The 17,447-nt window shown below is 47.8% G+C and overlaps 1 protein-coding gene across 1 annotated transcript in view; it reads right to left on the bottom strand.

The window, feature by feature from the left end:
- The window catches only part of ARHGAP17 (Rho GTPase activating protein 17), a 51,236-nt gene extending 39,041 nt beyond the window's left edge, over positions 1-12,195 (bottom strand). Inside the window, exons 1-6 of the mRNA XM_034988029.1 lie at positions 12,102-12,195; positions 11,516-11,620; positions 5,826-5,899; positions 4,797-4,908; positions 4,464-4,540; positions 931-1,042 (exon numbers count right to left, since the gene is read on the bottom strand). Coding sequence (XP_034843920.1) covers positions 931-1,042; positions 4,464-4,540; positions 4,797-4,908; positions 5,826-5,866 — 342 coding nt within the window. The 5' untranslated portion in view covers positions 5,867-5,899; positions 11,516-11,620; positions 12,102-12,195. The remainder of the gene's footprint in view (positions 1-930; positions 1,043-4,463; positions 4,541-4,796; positions 4,909-5,825; positions 5,900-11,515; positions 11,621-12,101) is intronic.
- Between the last annotated feature and the right edge of the window lie 5,252 nt (positions 12,196-17,447).

Raw genomic sequence — 17,447 nt, 5'->3', positions numbered from 1 at the left:
AAATAAATAAATAAATAAATAAATAAATAAATAAATAAATAAATAAAATCTTTTAATAAAATACAATTTTAAAAAATTATTTTAAATAATCTCTACACTCAGTGTGGGGCTCAAACTCACAACCCTGAGATTCGGAGTTGCATGCTCCATTGACTGAGCCAGCCAGGCGCCCCTATTGTGCACTGTTTTAATTGCTGTAACTTTATATGTTTTGCTATGGTTTTTTCCCATCCTTTTTTTTTCACCTATTCTTTATTTTAAATAAGCTCGGACATTTTTGTCATTTTTTTTTTTTAAAGATTTTATTTATTTATTTGAGAGAGAGAATGAGAGACAGAGAGCACGAGAGGGTCAGAGGGAGAAGCAGACCCCCCGCTGAGCAGGGAGCCCGATGCGGGACTCGATCCCGGGACTCCAGGATCATGACCTGAGCCGAAGGCAGTCGCTTAACCGACTGAGCCACCCAGGCGCCCCATTTTTGTCATTTTAAAAAACATCCTACTTGAATTTATTTTATTTTTTTAAAGATTTTATTTATTTATTTATTTATTTATTCATTCCGGGGGGGGGGGCACGAGTGCAGGGGGGAGGAACAGAGGGAGAAGCAGACTCTCTGTTGAGCAGGGAGCCCAATGTGGGGCTTGACCTGATCATGACCTGAGCCGGAGGCAGACGCTTAACCAACTGAGCCACCCAGGCACCCTCTACTTGAATTTTTTTTAAAGAATGTTTTCTTCTGATTATAAAGTAATGCAGGGTCTTAGAAAATAAAGAAAGAAGGAGAAACTAAAACCCACGTTTCCTATCATTCAGAGTATTCTGATAGGACTTGTGTAAAACACTAAATAATCTGCAGTATTTGGCCTTTCATCTGTCATTTGCAGGAACCAGACTGATGCAACTCACATATTTATCAGGGAAGTCTTATACCTTGCACAGTTCTACTTTATTTCCAGCTTCATCCATCTCTTCCTTTAGGGTATCTATTTTTGACGGAAGCCCCTGGAAGTTGGTTCCTGAAGATTTGTGAGCCTGGTTCCACCTGCAAAACATGGGGACAACCAGCATCTAAGAACCAGCTGCACATTCTCGACCTTGTAGAGTCAAGGCCCTCAGGGAGACAGACTCTTTCTCCAGAACAGATTCTACCTGGGATAGGCAGCATACCTAGGATGTCAGTGTCTCCTGAGTTTATCCTCCAGGAATGGAAGCAAGCAAAAAGAACCAGGAGCTCCCCGCCATGCCAGGACTCTTGCTCTGAGAGTCTACCACATCTTGTCTCACACACGCCCCACTGCTGGAAATCATGCCGTGAAACCCCTTTCCCGTAGTGTCCAATTGTGGTATCCTTGCCATGAAACACCCCTGTGCTCTCCTGCTTTGACCTGGAATGTTCCTGTGCCACTGGGAGTCAGTCCCACTCTTGGGTTCCTATGACTCTTCCTGCTACCATCCTCATCTGAGATTACTTCCAGCGAGTAAAACCTAGAACTTTGGTCAAGCAGCTAGCAATCCATAGCTAGGAAAGCACTTGTAGAATTAAAAACAGTTGTTAGAATTAATATTCTAAACACCAAATTTATAGCAAATCTGAAGCATAATGTGGAATATTTACATTCCCTTTACAGTAGGTCAGAAGGACTGAAAAAAAGGTTATATCATAGCAAGAGTAGGGGAGTGCAGGGGGGGGATAATAATCTAAAACAATTTCTGTGTGCTTTGACCTTCTCTTTGAGTGTGGATTATGTCTGCCATTCTGGAAAGTTCCAGAAGTGTAAATGTAAACATGGATATTACAGAGATGAAAACCCATGCTAGCAACTCATCAACCTTTCCAGCTGCTGCACTGCCCGCCCCAAACATTACGCTCTGACTTCTCTCCAGTTCCTGATGTGAGGCACTCCTCCAAAGCGGGGCTTCGGCGAGTCTGCCAAAGCTAAGCTTGGCAATGCTGTGTAGTGTGGACAGAGCATGGACTTCAGAGTCGGACATGCTCAGGTTTGAAGCCTGGCTCTCCCATCACTAGCTGTGTGACCTTGGGCAATGACTTAACCTCTCTGTGCCTTAGTAATCTCATCTGTAAAAAGAAGATAACAAACACGGTCTGTCTTGCAGAACCATCATAAGGAATCAGGGAGAGAACAAATATATATATATGTATGCGTATGTGTGTGCAGATAATATCTGCCATATAATGGATTCCTACTTAGAAAATAAGCAGTAATTAGTCATTAGCTATGATCATTTTCCTCCAGGAAAGAGCCACAGGAATAACAAAAGAAGAAATATTCCACTGTTCGTTTCTCTAATACCTGCTTTGATTGGTTAAGTGAACAAGACCATGAATGCAGATCAAGAATCCGTGTTGAAATCCCTTCCAGGATACAGGTACTGTAGATGTAAAATTTCTGGCAGATAAGCATCTATAATGTCATTCAACCAACTCCAGTGAGGGAGCATTCTCGGCCTCATTTAATTAACCATTAGAACACACTTCCTTATCTGGAGCAAAAAAAAATCGACCTCAGGGTGGCCTCTACTCCTGGTCCTGACCCAGAGGATTCTAATCACAGGTGTACACGTGACGAGGAGACAAGACGGTGGACTTTAAGACAGGCTCCTAGCCCAGACGTTTATCACCTCGGAAGCATGAAGCAAGTCATGTGGGCAACTCTGTGCAGGTTCCTCCATGATCCATAAAAGAAGTCTCTTCTCAAGAGGAAGGGGTGTTACCTAACCCACTGACCCGTTCCCTCTCCAATCCTCACCGAGGGGCTTCAAACCCAAGCATGTCCGACTCTGAAGTCCATGCTCTGTCCACACTACACAGCTCTGCACTTGGTACCTAGCATGGAGTCTGACACAGTAAGCACCCAACTGCGATCTGTCAAAAATATGAATGAGCAAATGAATAGAAACGGGTGGAGGAATCAAACAAGCCGATGTACCACGTATGGAGCTCAATGCCTCGCACGTGGCACGTGGCACGTGGCACGTGGCAAGTGTATGGTCAGTGGTGGCAATTATTTTTACCATGTAGCTAATTCCTAGACGTACCTTCTATGATCTCAACATTTCTTTTTTTTTAATGATCTCAACATTTCTTAAATCAGGACATGTCTTAACAAGGGATTTGTACATTGAGTGGAGTGGTGTTTCTCCCCCCCCGACCAAAAGTAGGTATTAAATCAGTGGTGCATAGATACTCAGTGGTATCTTAGAAATGAGGAAAGGCTGCATTGTAGAATCGCTACCGACGTTCTAAATCTGCAATAAAAAACACGTGACAGGAGAAGCTCGGGAAATGATGGCTGTCTCTCCATATATTTGCCAAAGAGAAATCATCATATCCATTTCACAGGACTGCAATGAGAACAAACTTACAAAATAAATAAGTCACAGAGATGAAGAGCGCAGCATAGGCAATATGGCCAATAATAATGTTAATAACACTGTACGGGGACAGATGGTGACCACACTTATTGTGATGAGCACTGAGCCACGTACAGAATTGTTGAATCAATGTTGTGCACCTGAAATTAATACAACATTGTGTGCCAATTATTCTTCAATAATTAAAAAAAAAAAAAACCAGAGAGCTAACAACAAAGCCACTTTTTTTTTTTTTTAATAAAGTTTTATTGGAAGACAGCCACACTTTCATCTACTTATGGTCCAGGGCTGTTCCTGTGCTTCATCAGCAGAGTTGAATGGCTGTGACAGGGACCACCTGGGTTGCAATGCTGAAAATATTACTATCTGGCCCTTTACAGAAAGTTTAGCAACCTTGTGATAAAGTCTGAGAAAGGACGGGGCCAGGGGCGGCTGCCTCCATATTCCCCACTCTCATCCGAGGAGAAAGCCACGTAAGTCACTGATACAAATGCCCTTGGGGACAGAGCTAGGCTGGAGTCCTGCCACGAGGCTCTGCAGACCGTCCGTCAGGCATCAGCCCAAAAGTCAGCAGCCCTCTGGGATGGTTACTTAGTTTTATGGGCGTTTCTCCCTCCTGAGCGCAGCATTCGATTATGAAAGTATCATAACCACATGGCGTCTGGACGTGGCAGGACCCTCAGAACTGCTAAGATCACAGATCTATTTATTCCTACGGTCCCCTATCCTAGCAACAAACACTCAGAACTGTCTGCCACTGATCCCTCTCCCCTTAAAACACTTACTTAGGTTTCTTTCTTTACCTTTTTTTTTTTTCTGTCTCCCTTTACTGCTGGTTCACTAAGAACAGGATGTTCTAACATCATCCCCATTGCCACGCTTGGGAGAATGAGCCCTAAAAAGCAGGTGTAAGTGGGCGTGACTTGGTCTATGGGTCAGGTGCATGAATCTGGAAACCTGCATCTTGTCCACCGAGTGGCCTTTCTCTCATTTGTGCTGGGGACAAGGACGGTTGCTGGGGGAGTGACAATCATACTGCATTATTGGTTATTTTTGCAGCTCTACCTTACCTGGCTCTGACCGAATCCCAGTCCAACACCAATTTAGCGAGCTGTTTCCTCTGTTTCTGGATGTTGGGAATCTCCATCTAGAAAGAACATACCACATATCCAACGGCATAAGCTTTGGGGTTTCAAACTTAACATTCGAAAGGGCAATATTTATTCAATTTTTTTTTCCTCTTAGGCATAGGATTTTGTACCCTCAACTTATTCCCCTTATTTCCAAAAAGAAGCTACGTCAAAGCCACTGGTCACTGTTAAACTTGTAGACATAAGCAAACCATTCACGACACAGCCCACACTAGTTTTGGCTCTTGTATGCCGTCCGGCAAAAGCACCCACCTCTGCTATGCTGCCCAGAGGTTCCACGATCTCTCTCTCAACAAAGACTTCATGCTGAGCAAGTTCTAGAGCCAGCTGATTCTCGGCATCGCCACACGTCTCCAGCATCTTCCTTTAAAAACACAAGACACCCCACAACAAGCATATGGTCATTAAATCAGGTGCCTCATTACCATACTGGGCCAGTTCTGCTCTCTACATGATGGAAACACATTAGGGGGCTGCACAGTAGAACCTCAAAAATGTTGTAAGTTTTGGGCATCACCAAAAATGTGAGTCCACAGACTTATGCTTTAAAATGAAAAAGACTGTTCATGTGCATTACCAAATGTGTCTTATGCCTCTGTTAAATTGATAACTATCTTGCTAGGTTCATGTTTCATCTGTTGTACAAAATAGTATATTTATATAGCCAAAGAATCTGTTTTTTATTTTTTTTAAAGATTTTATTTATTTGAGAGAGAGAGCACGAGAGAGAGAGAGAGAGAGAGAGAGAGAGGGAACACAAGCAGGGGGGGAGGGCAGAAGGAGAGGGAGAAGCAGACTCTCTGATGAGCATGGAGCCCAACATGGGGCTCGATTCCAGGACCCTGGAATCAGGACCTGAGCCGGAGGCAAACGCTTAACCGACTGAGACACAGAGGCGCCCCTAGGAAGTGACTCTTAAGGACCGGAAGGGGCTGGTCAGAGTTTGTAAACCTGAGTCAACAGCTGGAACAGGGAAGGGGTTTGTTCTTTACACCCAAGCTCAGGAGAATAAAAATTGACCCTATCAATGACTTTTGCTCGCAGCCCTTTCAACCCATCTCCAGCCTTGCTCCTACTAAATGGAAGATTCTCTACCATGCCAATGGCCCGGACCCCACTTTTTCCCCACAGAGACTGCGCTGTTCTCCCGGGGGATGAGCCACGCCATCACGCTCACGGTCCCTCTGTCACACAGACAGCTGCCACACACCCCACCCGCCCACCCACTCCCACTGCCCCGCAGGGCACAGGGCTCTCTCCCTAAAAGCAGCTGACTCTTACCCCAGCAGAGACTCTTCCAGTTGAGTCGATGCTTCTTGCATGTTCTGAGCGAGAGCGGTCAGAGGGAGTTTTTTCTGGAAGGCAGAAGACAGTGTGTTGGTTGCACTATTTTTGACACCTACATTCTCGATGACCTGCTTCAGGTCACCCTTCAGGGATTTCTCCTCCAGGCAAACTGCACAGGTAAGAGACAGCCTGTCTGGGTTCCGATTCTGGTCTCGAAGGTAGAAGCTATGGGACCTCTGTATCCGCGTCCTCATGCCTGGATGACACAGACGCATGGTAATAGTGCAGGTGTCCTAGGGCTGTCCGTCTACGGGGATATTCAGTGTCAAGTGCCCAGCACACGGTAAGTGCTCAGTAAGTGCTGACTGCTAGTATTATTGTTGTGGCTGCTGTTAGCTGTTATTTTTATTTTTATTCATTTATTTATTTAATTTTTAAGATTTTATTTATTTATTTGACAGAGAGAGACACAGTGAGAGAGGGAACACAAGCAGGGGGAGTGGGAGAGGGAGAAGCAGGCTTCCTGCGGAGCAGGGAGCCCAACGCGGGGCTCAATCCCAGGACCCTGGGATCATGACCTGAGCCGAAGGCAGATGCTCAACAACTGAGCCACCCAGGTGCCCCAGCTGTTATTTTTAATTAATCAAGTGCATGCTGTGTCCCAGACACTGGGAACAGAAGACACAGACTTTGCTCTCTGATGATCTTAACAAATAAGCACAATAAAATGCTCAATTTTAAAAACTTTTGCTAGAATACTCTCTTTTTTTAAGATTTATTTATTTTGAGAGAGAGAGAGAGAGAAAGAGAGTGGGGGCAGGGGCCAGAGGAAGAGGGAGAGAGAGTCTTAAGCAGACTCATGCTGAGCCCGACACAAGGTTCCATCTCACGACCTTGAGATCACGACCTGAGCCAAAACCAAGAGTCAGTCACTTAACCGACTTTGCCACCCAGGCGCTCCTAGACTACTCATTCTTAAACTGGCTCTTAATTTGGCTGTAATCATAACGATATAGCTTCAGTTAAGTATCTAAAAGTATCTGGCTAAAGATCTAAAAAAGTTTTTTTAAGGTATTTAAGCACAAAGCCATGCATTTTCCTATCAGAGATTTGTTGTTCCGCTGGAAATGACCATAAGGATCATGTGATTAATGTTCTACTTGTCCAGTCAAGGGACCTGAAGCCCAGGGAGGTCAGGTGGACTGGCCGGGCACCCCAGTGAGGGACAGCAGAGCCAGACCTCCGTGCCCACGGCCTGAGCCTCGGGTCAGCACCTTCCCACCCCTGGCTGATGGCTCATCTCAGAATACGGGTAGAAGGGGCCTGGAAAGTACCAGGGGTTGGCGATAACACACAAACTGTTAAAAAAATGGGTTCAGGGCTGCAGGGCTCCACTGCTCCACGTGGTTTGGACACCCCAGTAGAAAGGGCCCTCATGGCAAAGACGCAGGGTACATCCTGCTGTGGTGTTGTTGAGCCTTGACCTCTCGCACGTCACCTGCCTTCCCGCTTTCAGGGGGCTCCATGCAATACAACGGGCACCGCATTTGCTTGCATTGTAGAGAATATCTCTGGAAGGCTATACAAGAAACTACCAGCACTGGTCACTCTGGAGAAGGCAGCAGGGCGCCTGGGGAACAGGACCGGGAGAGACCTCGCTTTATGTTCTTCTGTATGTACTGGATTTTGACCATGTAAATAGGCAGCCTATTCGAGACAGTATATTGAAATGCAGAGATAAATAACAACAACTATATTTACCCATCTCTTGCCTTCTCAAGTTGTTTTCAAATAAGTAAATAACAGGCTTCACCTGCCCCACCTGCCCCACCTGCCCCACCTGCCCCTCAGTTTCTACACTTCCAGACCAGGAAGAGAGGAGAAAACGGGCAGCGTGCCTTGATCATAGTGAGGGTAATTCATACATTTTCGTAAGGCTGCCTGCCTTTTTTTTTTTAAGATTTATCTTATTTTAGAGAGAGAGAGTGAGTGCGTGAGCAGGGGTGGGAAGGGGCAGAGGGAGAGGGAGAGAGAATCCCAAGCAGACTCTACTGAGGGCAGAATACAATGGGGGTCACGACCCCGAGACCACGACCTGAGCTGGACGCTCAGCCGACTGTGCCGGCCAGGAAGCCCAGTAATGCTGCCTTTTGGAGGGAATTTAACTCTAGGATAAATGTAATAATCAGGAGAAATATACTTTGTGCAACTCTGGAGCTCTGGACAAAAAGAAATCATAAAAGAGGAGTCTCCATTGCAAGTATCATTCAAGTTCCCAGCTATAAACAGCCTTGCGGTTTCCAGGCTCTGACCCCAAAGCCACAACAATCCTGTTTCCTGATGTATACAAATAAGGATATTCCGCTTATTTAACCCTGTGCTCCTTGATGAAGATGCTGTCTACCGTCACCATGCTCCTCCACGAACACGGCTAAGCACTTCCTAGGCACCGACAGCTTTTTTATCACCAGGGATTCATTTAAAAAGTTCTAACGTCTGGGGCGCCTGGGTGGCTCAGTCGTTAAGCGTCTGCCTTCGGCTCAGGTCATGATCCCAGGGCCCTGGGATCGAGCCCCGCATCGGGCTCCCTACTCGGCGGGAAGCCTGCTTCTCCCTCTCCCTCTGCCCCTGCTTGTGTTCCCTCTCTCGCTATGTTTCTCTCTCTGTCAAATAAATAAATAAAATCTTTAAAAAAAAGTTCTAATGTCATAATTTATAAAATGCCTGCCAACTGCACAAAAGGCAGGCACTCCAGGTCTCACGTGATGCACGGCAGAAGCTCTGCTGTGTCCATGTCTTGGGCTAAGAAGACCACCCCCTCCAAGTCTTGCCTCTGCACATGCATGGGAGCCTCTCGTGGGGCCTTTGGGGGCTCCTCCTGTGTATTCTAGAGCCCTAGAGGCTGCCGCCATTTTCTCCGCATTGTACAACCTCTGTGGTCGCCTACCTCCTATCGTTTCTATGGTGACTGCCCCTCCCATGTGCACAGTGTAGACAGCCGCAGAGTTCTGTCTTTGGCTCTTCTGTTCCAGGTTGGAAAAGGAAGCCTCAGGCATTAGGTTTTAGAACTGAGGGCCAGGCACCTTTGCCCCCGCTGCCTAGAATATGCCCATCACCTGCCGCTCATTGCCCTCCTTTATGGCTGGACCACCACCTCCTCCAGGCAGCCTCGCCTGACTACCTCTCTCCTCCCGTGATGCCCATTCTTGATCCTCCCATGGTATCCTGTGCACACTTTGTTACACATGTCATTTTATAATGATCCCTTTGTGTGTCTCTCCCCACCAGGCTGTGAGCACCTTTAAGGTGGAGACTATCTCTTCTTCATTTTCTATCTCTAGCACTTGTACATAGTAGGTGTTTGATAAATACTCATTTAATTTGTTTTTATGGAGTATGTGGGACACCTAGGTTGTGTCTTCCAGCGGTCAGAGGGAGCGACCAGATATAACAACGTGAAGGACAAAGGCACAGAGAGGAAGCGGGAGACACGGGGACTGTCAGGGGAAATGGGGTCAGATTATGAAGGGCTTGTCATGCTGAAGAGCTTGGACTCTAATCCTGCCAATGGGAAGCAGCCAGCACCCCTCAAAGAGGCACCACGGGCATCAGGGGCCACTTCCGGTGTGAAACTATCCCTCCAGGCACCGCAGAATGTTCGGCATCTCGGTCCCCTCCCTCCAAACACCAGTAGTGTCTCCCAGGTCCTACAGCAACCCAAAATGTCTCCACATATTTCCAAATCTCCCCATGGGTGTAATTCTGGTCCCTCTGGAGAACCACGAAGCTAAGACTTTTTTTCAGGCAGGAGGATTAGAGTACTGATGTGTATTTCAGAACATTCTGGTGATCTGGCTGGAGACACGCTGGAAAAAAAAGGAACCAGAGGCAGGAATTGAAGCTCAGGAGGTGACCACACCATCCAGGTGAGAGGTAATCAGGTTCTGCTTTAAGGTGAAGGTGGCAGAGATGGAGCGGAGGTGAGGAATTCAAAAGATACTCACAATCACAGGACTTGCTACTCAAGCAGCTGTGGGAGGGTGAGGATAAAAGGAAAGGGAATGTAAGGTAACCCTACAGTTTCTGGCTTGCATAATAGGGTGGGTGGAACTTAAGAGTCAACACAGAAGGAAGAACTAGTTACACACACTAAAATAGACATCTATGGAAGGAAGTGTTTTTGCTTGGTTGAAATGGTTTAGATGTCCCTGGCATAAACACATCAGCTAGAGGCCATGAGAACAGAGGAGGTGGCCCAAGGAATGTGGCTGGGGGAATAAGGAGGAGGACAAAGCCTTAGGGCACCATGTGAAAAGGGTAGGTAGAACAGAAGCCATGGCAAGAGAAGGAGAGGAGCCGTGGGGACAGGACCAGGGGATTGAGTCTGGTTCTGCGGGACTGGACCTGCAGCAGGCATTCCTGCCATCGTGGGTGCGTACAAAGCTCTACTCTTTGGTCTCTACCTACTGCAGCCAACTAAGTATTGCACAAGAGAGGAATAACCCTGCTGTCTAGACGTCCCATAAATGTCTGTAAGGAAATATAAAAGAAGGGCGACACAGATCATCTGCATGCTGGTTCTTCGTTGTGAGACATCCGGTGACAGACAAAGCACTTTGGCAAATCATAGCTGCCCCTGAAACTATCACCTTAATGGCACGTGGGCTTCCGAGGGTTAGCGTATGCTCCTGAGCTAGGATCTCGGAAACCCAAGGATGGGACTGGCCCATGAGCACTGCTGCTGGTGGCACAGGAGTCGGATGCTTTGACCAAATGGACACATTCAATGGTTCTCCTGGAGTGCATCCCTCTTCTCTCTACGACAGCATCCTGATTTCTCTTAGGGATCCACCCCGGTCTCAGTAAAGCCCGTGAGCTGTTGGTAGCTCTGCAGCCCACGCTCTAAGGCTGGGCCCTGATTAGCTTAACCAACCAGCACATCCCATGTCCTCACCAACCTCGCCCCTGCCCACGGTGATCAGGGTGGAATGGGAATGTTCCGGAATGGGAAATATGGCTCAGTATGGACCAACGCAATGGAAGGTGGTTTCTACCTGCCAAGGACTTGGAAAAAGAAGATTTCCCACTCCATTAAGAAAACTACTGGAAGACACACTTTCTATTCCTGCTGGACACGCACAAGGAAGCAAATAGCCCATGGAAGCTGCTGGTAGCCAACCCGCGACCATGAGAGGAGCCCATTTAGGGATAAAGCAGACACTGAAGAAGGCAGAAGGGACAGAAGAGAAGAAAGTGGGGTTTTGGTTACACCACTGAAATGCTAGCCCAAGCTTCACCTCAAGTCCACCCCAGCTTCTGGACGTTTCGGTCAGTAAGCCAATAAATTATGTCCATTTTCTAAGTCCATTTAAGACAGGCTTTCAGCTTTTTTGCCATCAAAGCATTCCTAACAGACATCTCCATTGTCTTATCAACGACAAATGGCTCATTGAGTCTTTAAAAGCACCTGGAGAAAATTCAGTGTGAGCAGGGCTTTCAGCTCAGCAATGTCTTAAGCACAAAAGAATGTTCTGGTCAGGCAGGCGTCACGAGAGTAAATGGCGATATAAGGTACAAATCTGCAGGCAACAGCTGCTCCTGCCTGAGAAAAACCAAGGGTCTGCAGGGTGCAAAGCCTCACCGAGACGCAAGAACGACGGCCCTGGGTCACACCCGCTACTCACGTATCTCCTCTCGGTGTCGGTCCCATGCTGGCCCTGGAAACATGCTGTCAGACGCTTGTGCGAATGGTGGCACACTGATCGAACCGTGTCCAGGCGCCGCTCGATCTGACAAAACAGAGACAAACGAGCCATTTGCAGGGGCTGAAGAACACACCCAGCCTCTTCCTTTGTGGCGCCGGCCCGTAGGCAGAAAAAGCATCCCCTGGTCTAAGTGTTTAGCTCTGGGATGTACGTGGAAATGGTCCCCATTCACTTACACCAGGGGTTCTCATTATTGACATTTGGGGCCAGATAATTCAGGGGGGGCGCTGTCCTGTGCATTATGGTGTGTTTAGCCTCATCTCTGGCCTCTCCCTACTAGATGCCTGTAGCACCCCATTCCCCGAGGTGTGACAACCGAAGATGTCGCCACACATTGTCCAACATCCCCCCAGAGGGCGAACGCAATAGCCCCTGGTGGAGAGCCTCGACCTCCCTTACACCGAGGGGTTTCAATCTCTTAAGGGCCAAGTCTGCGCACAGGGAGGGAGTGGAGTCTGGACTAAAACCTCCTATCAGAAAGAGTGGCAGTAGCCGAGTTACACACCACAGGGCCAGCAAAGCCCCGGCTCCAGCCTGCAGGAGTGCAAATGAACACCTCAGGCCCAGGCCCACTGCCAAGTGGAAAAAGCCACAGGGACGTTCAGAAGCGACCTCCTGCAGACAGCGACAGTGCCTTCTGCGCACAGGACATCAGGCTGAAGGATCAAAATCAATGTTCCACAATTTCCACTCAAGGTCAGTGTCTTCAGAATGATTCCTTATTGGGTTTAGGGTGGGTTGTTGGCTTTGTTTTTGTTTTCAATAAACCTCTAAAGCAGAAGGGACAGCCAACAGTAAGAAACACTGACTTAGGGGACCCATGCATTACGATTTAGTTTCCCAAAATATTACTGCTGGGATATGGCTGTTTATGGCAAAGAGAGCTGCTTTTCACGAGGAGGAATGCCAAAAATGTGTATTCTGATGACTCATTAAGACCGAGTGCAGGCCCTTAGGGATGCTTTCTATTTTAAAGAAAAATCAACAAATTCAAAGCAGAATGCATTTTTACCCCACAACGTTTTACCCAGTGATATGGTTCTGTGCTTCTTTCTTGAAGGTCCTCACTGCCCCAGCAACTTTTCTTCAGAGCCAAGGCCCGACTACCAGGACCCTGATCTGGCAGGCATAAAAGGACCAGATGCCCCATCACCTCCCCCTAATCTTATAATGACCGGATTTTAAAACATTGGAAAACGAATACACACTCTTTATTTGCCACGAAAACAGGTAAAACCAAAACCAAAACCAAAACCAAAACAACCCCTCCCCCACAAACTCCATTTCACTTTGATTTTGATTTCTACTAGAAAACTGTCAAGTCCATAGGGATGGGGACCTTGGTCTGTTTTGTTCACTGATTTCTCCTGAGTGTCCGGAACACTGTCTGGTTCACGAATGGAAGGTGCTCATTTAATATTTGTTGAAAGGACAAATATGTATCAAGTTCCCGTGTCAGGTATTACAAAAACAACAGTAAATAAGTTGTGCTTCTTGCCCTCCCAGGATTCATAGCCTCCCAGGAAAACTCCACATGAGCAAAATGAACTTACTTATGAGCAAAAAAACAGGCAAAATAGAGCCTCTTGAACTGATCTAAGTGGCAGGAGGATACAGAGCAAGTAAAGGGAAGTTTCACACCAGAAACAAACAAATCTCCGCGGCTTATCCCTCGTGCTCTCCTGTTTAACCCATTAACTCCTGCTAATAACCCAAAGGGGTGGATACAGCCATTATCCTCATTTTAGTGAAGTGGAAACTGAGGCACTTGGGTTTAGGGTGGGTTCAGTAAATCCCTGAGGCCACAGAGCAAGTCAAGGGCAGACCTGGGTAGGGAGGCTCCAGACTCCATACTTTCACCCATTACTCTCCTTCTTTATAGTCAAAGAAGGGGAAAACATCTGTAGCAATGATGGCAGATGTGGAGTAAGTATCCGTGTCATGAAATGAGGTGTTCCTAGAAACCGGCGAACTCTTGGGGCCCCAGTGGATGCTTGTCCCTCAAGCGCAGACAGTTGCCGCCTGCCTTCCACGGGAACTTTGCCGCCCTCGAACTGCCTGCGAGGCCCCCTGGCCGCATCTTGAGGCTTCAGGGATTCAATGAGATCGTGTCTATTACTGGTGTGGGATGTGGGAGACAGAACACGGGCGTGAAAACCCAGTCGAGTTAAAGGTTAACTAAGACCGAACAACATTGCTGGAAGTCTGAAAATGAAGTTGAAATACGTGGTAAAAGCCAGTGAGGAAACATTATTAAGAATATGATTGTCGGGCGCCTGGGTGGCTCAGTTGGTTAAGCGACTGCCTTTGGCTCAGGTCATGATCCTGAAGTCCTGGGATCGAGTCCCGCATCGGGCTCCCTGCTCGGCGGGGAGTCTGCTTCTCCCTCTGACTCTCCCCCTCTCATGCTCTCTCTCTCTCGAATAAATAAATAAATCTTTAAAAAAAAAAAAAAAAGAATATGATTGTCTAGGGCGCCTGAGTGGCTCAGTTGGTTAAGCGACAGCCTTCGGCTCAGGTCATGATCCTGGAGTCTCGGGATCGAGTCCCGCATCGGGCTCCCTGCTTGGCAGGGAGTCTGCTTCTCCCTCTCCCGCTCCCCCCTCTTGTGCTCTTTCTCTCTCTCAAATAAATAAATAAAATCTTTAAAAAAAAAAAAAAGAATATGATTGTCTAATAAATTTGGGGGAAAAAAAACCCTAATCCTTAATAAAGACTTCTGGTCCTTTAAAAAAAGGGGGGGCTCTTAAAATCTTGTACCTGTGGCTGGCTGTCATAATCAAGAAGGATGTTCTGACATGGGGTGGTACAAGTAACATTCTTCTAAACTACGCTGGTTCCTTCTCTCCCTAGGGAGAGACGGGGGGTCACCTGGGAGCGGATCTTTGGTCTTCAGGGGTCAAGTGCACACACCTGCTGTGGGTTATGGAAATGACACGAGCAAGAAGACTTCAGAGAAACCTCAGTACAGGAGGGGCTCTGTCCTTCCCGGTGCGCTCTGAGGTGGCAGGGACACAGGGGGGCTGAGGTTGAGCGAAGGCATGTGTATAAAGGGTCCAGGCCTTCTGGGAGAAACTCACAGCCCCAAAGTTTGGGAAGCCTGTTGAGAGGTAAGTGCAGCGGCCCTGGCTGAGGTCCCCACAGGAAACACCCCTCCCTACGGAGAGGAAAAGACGTCCAGGTGGATGACAGGCCACCTCAGGGCCTCAGAGTGGTTCCACCAGATCTGGTCACTGTCACTGAGACTCTAAGTCCCTGGGGACCCAGCTCAGCCCAGAACTGGAGAACAATAGCGTGAGAGGGAAGAAGTGGAAACTCTAGGTTGGAGCCAGTGGGGCCCTCTGCTGCCACTGGCCGGGCCCATGCCATCAAGGACGCCATCCCAGCAGTGAACGACGGTCCCTCCGCCTGCCCGGGACCCATGACCAGGCCGCAGTGCCACTGGACCGGCCGGGCCAGACAGGTCCCTCCCCAAACCCCACCCCAACATCTGGCACTTGAAAGCAGGACTAGCCCCATTTGAACTTCATAACATGACACCTAAGTTTCTGATCCCCTTTTTATCACCATGCAACCCAACTGCTTTTCTTTCCCGCTCAGAATCATGCGGATCAATTTTATTCTGTTTCAGAGAATACATACACACATCCACTTCAGTTCTCACCTATGAGGTTTGGTTTGGTTTGGTTTTCCTCTTTAAACAAAGTACTTGAAAAAGATTTTTATTTTGTTACCTGTAACAGATCTTCACTGAGGACTTCTGTTTTCTCGGCTCTGTGGGAGAGGGAATCAAAAGTTCAGAGTTAGGAATCCAGAAATGCAAAGCAACTCAGGAAATTCAGTAATTCTCATCCTGGAGTTTAAAACAAAATGGGCAGGAATGAATGATAACGTGGGGAGAAACTCCACCGATGTTGACATCAGAGGGCTGCTTAAGCAAAACCAAAGAAAAACCAAAGTTTGCAGAGAATAGCAACCCCAAACAAGAGCCAAGGATCGAGACCAGTTGCTCCCCGACCTGGGCTATACAGAATCCCTGGCAGGGGGGTGGGAGGGGGGTAGTGTGCTGACGTAAAATGCCAGTTTCCGGGACTCAGCTCTATTCTAATTCAGCAGGTCCAGAGCAAGATCCTGCTGCGTTCTGAAGAAGCCCCTTCTGCCCAGAATTCCATGGCCCCAGACCCACAGACCACCCTTTGAGAAAAGCCTGCTTAGAGAATCTTAAACTTCATTTCTTAAAATGATCATTTCTGAGTTGCATCAAACAGGTTCGTCACAAATGCAGGAACATGAGTCAACAATACATACTCAAGATAGTAACAACTGAGCATTCCCTCCTTCAGGTATCTCATCCTGCCCTTAAAAAGAAACAAAGTATTTTCACAGCTTTCCCCCACCGATGCCTTCCAACCACCATTAACTACATTAACTCCGCAGACCTTTCCAGAAAGCCGACCTGCCGTCCAACAATCAGCACAGGAGCATTCAGAGCTGCTTGAGCCCCTGGTGCCAGATCACAGTACTTTCTTAAGAAGACTTTCCTCTGCAGTCCAAAAGGGCAGCATCGTTGCCGTACATAAACCCAGAATGACGGCAACCGAGGCGCCATATTGGGACTTCCGGGTTAAACAGTGACTGAAGCCAAGTCAATGAACATCCCTACCCAAATCCCATCAAAATGAACAAGGAAACTTTTTTTTTTTTAAGATTTTATTTATTATTTGAGAAAGAGAATGAGAGAGAGAGCATGAGGGGGGAGGGTCAGAGGGAGAAGCAGGCTCCCCGCCGAGCAGGGAGCCCGATGCGGGACTCGATCCCGGGACTCCAGGATCATGACCTGAGCCGAAGGCAGTTGCTTAACCAACTGAGCCACCCAGGCGCCCTGAACAAGGAAACTTTTAAAGGGAAAAGGAAAAGTCTGTTTCAGCCTTGAACGTTGGGGGAGTTGGGGAAAGGGGAAGACCATCAATGAACCAGAATTTTGAAGCCTTTTAATAAGATTTATTGCAGAATGGAAGGCTGCATGATCTTGCCCATGAATGAATCTAATGCAAGAGAAGGAAAAGCCGTTTGGCCAGAAAGTGGATGGGACCCCCTCAGGATGACCTCAAAACACTGCTAAGCTCAGAGCAGTGCCAGCCAGCTGCCTGAGGTGTGGTGGTGCACACCTCCAGCCCACACTTGGGCAATGGCAGGTCAAGTAAAAGCTGGCCTTGTCACAAAGGATTCCAAGGCCAGTTGTCACTGCAGTGTCCTCGTTGGCAGAGAGATGCCGATGGCAATGGCTCATACACCAATTTCTGCAGGCAACCAGAACTCTGACCTAACTCAGATACCTCCCAGGTCCACAGGAGCAGAGCCTGGAGATGAGTTCAGGGCCCCAGCTTTCAGAGGAGGCCAACTTTCAACTCATGAACAAGTTCTGCAAGCAGCGGGCCCAAATATGCCATCCCAGCCCTTGCTTGGCATGTGTGGTGCCAGGCATTGTGGAAGCACCAAACATAAGTAGTCAGGCCAGTTGGGGAAGTGGAGCAGGGCCCCAGCTGACTAGGAGCTCAAGCAACCAGCCTCAAAAAGAACCCTGAGGGCCAGCCTCGCAGCTGAGCCCTGCGCTCAGTGGGGAGTCAGCTTGAGATTCTCTCCTCCCTCTGCCCCTCCCCCTGCATGTGCGTGTGTGCACGCGTGCTGTCTCTCTCAAATAAATAAACAAGGCTTTTGAAAAAAAGATGTATTAGATTTCTCTCCAAAATTAATTTTAGAGACCTCCATAGCTTCACCGTGACTCCTGTTCACCAACAGCCTTGTCCCTCCTCTAGCAACATAGCGCCACTAGGTGGTGTCACTTCGGCCT

The sequence above is a fragment of the Mirounga leonina genome, unplaced genomic scaffold, assembly GCF_011800145.1.
Source record: "Mirounga leonina isolate KUSES-001 unplaced genomic scaffold, KU_Mleo_1.0 Mir_448, whole genome shotgun sequence".
In the NCBI taxonomy this organism is placed as follows: domain Eukaryota; kingdom Metazoa; phylum Chordata; class Mammalia; order Carnivora; family Phocidae; genus Mirounga; species Mirounga leonina.
The sequence above is the reverse complement of the archived record's forward strand: the minus strand, read 5'-3'. Positions and strand labels throughout refer to the sequence as shown.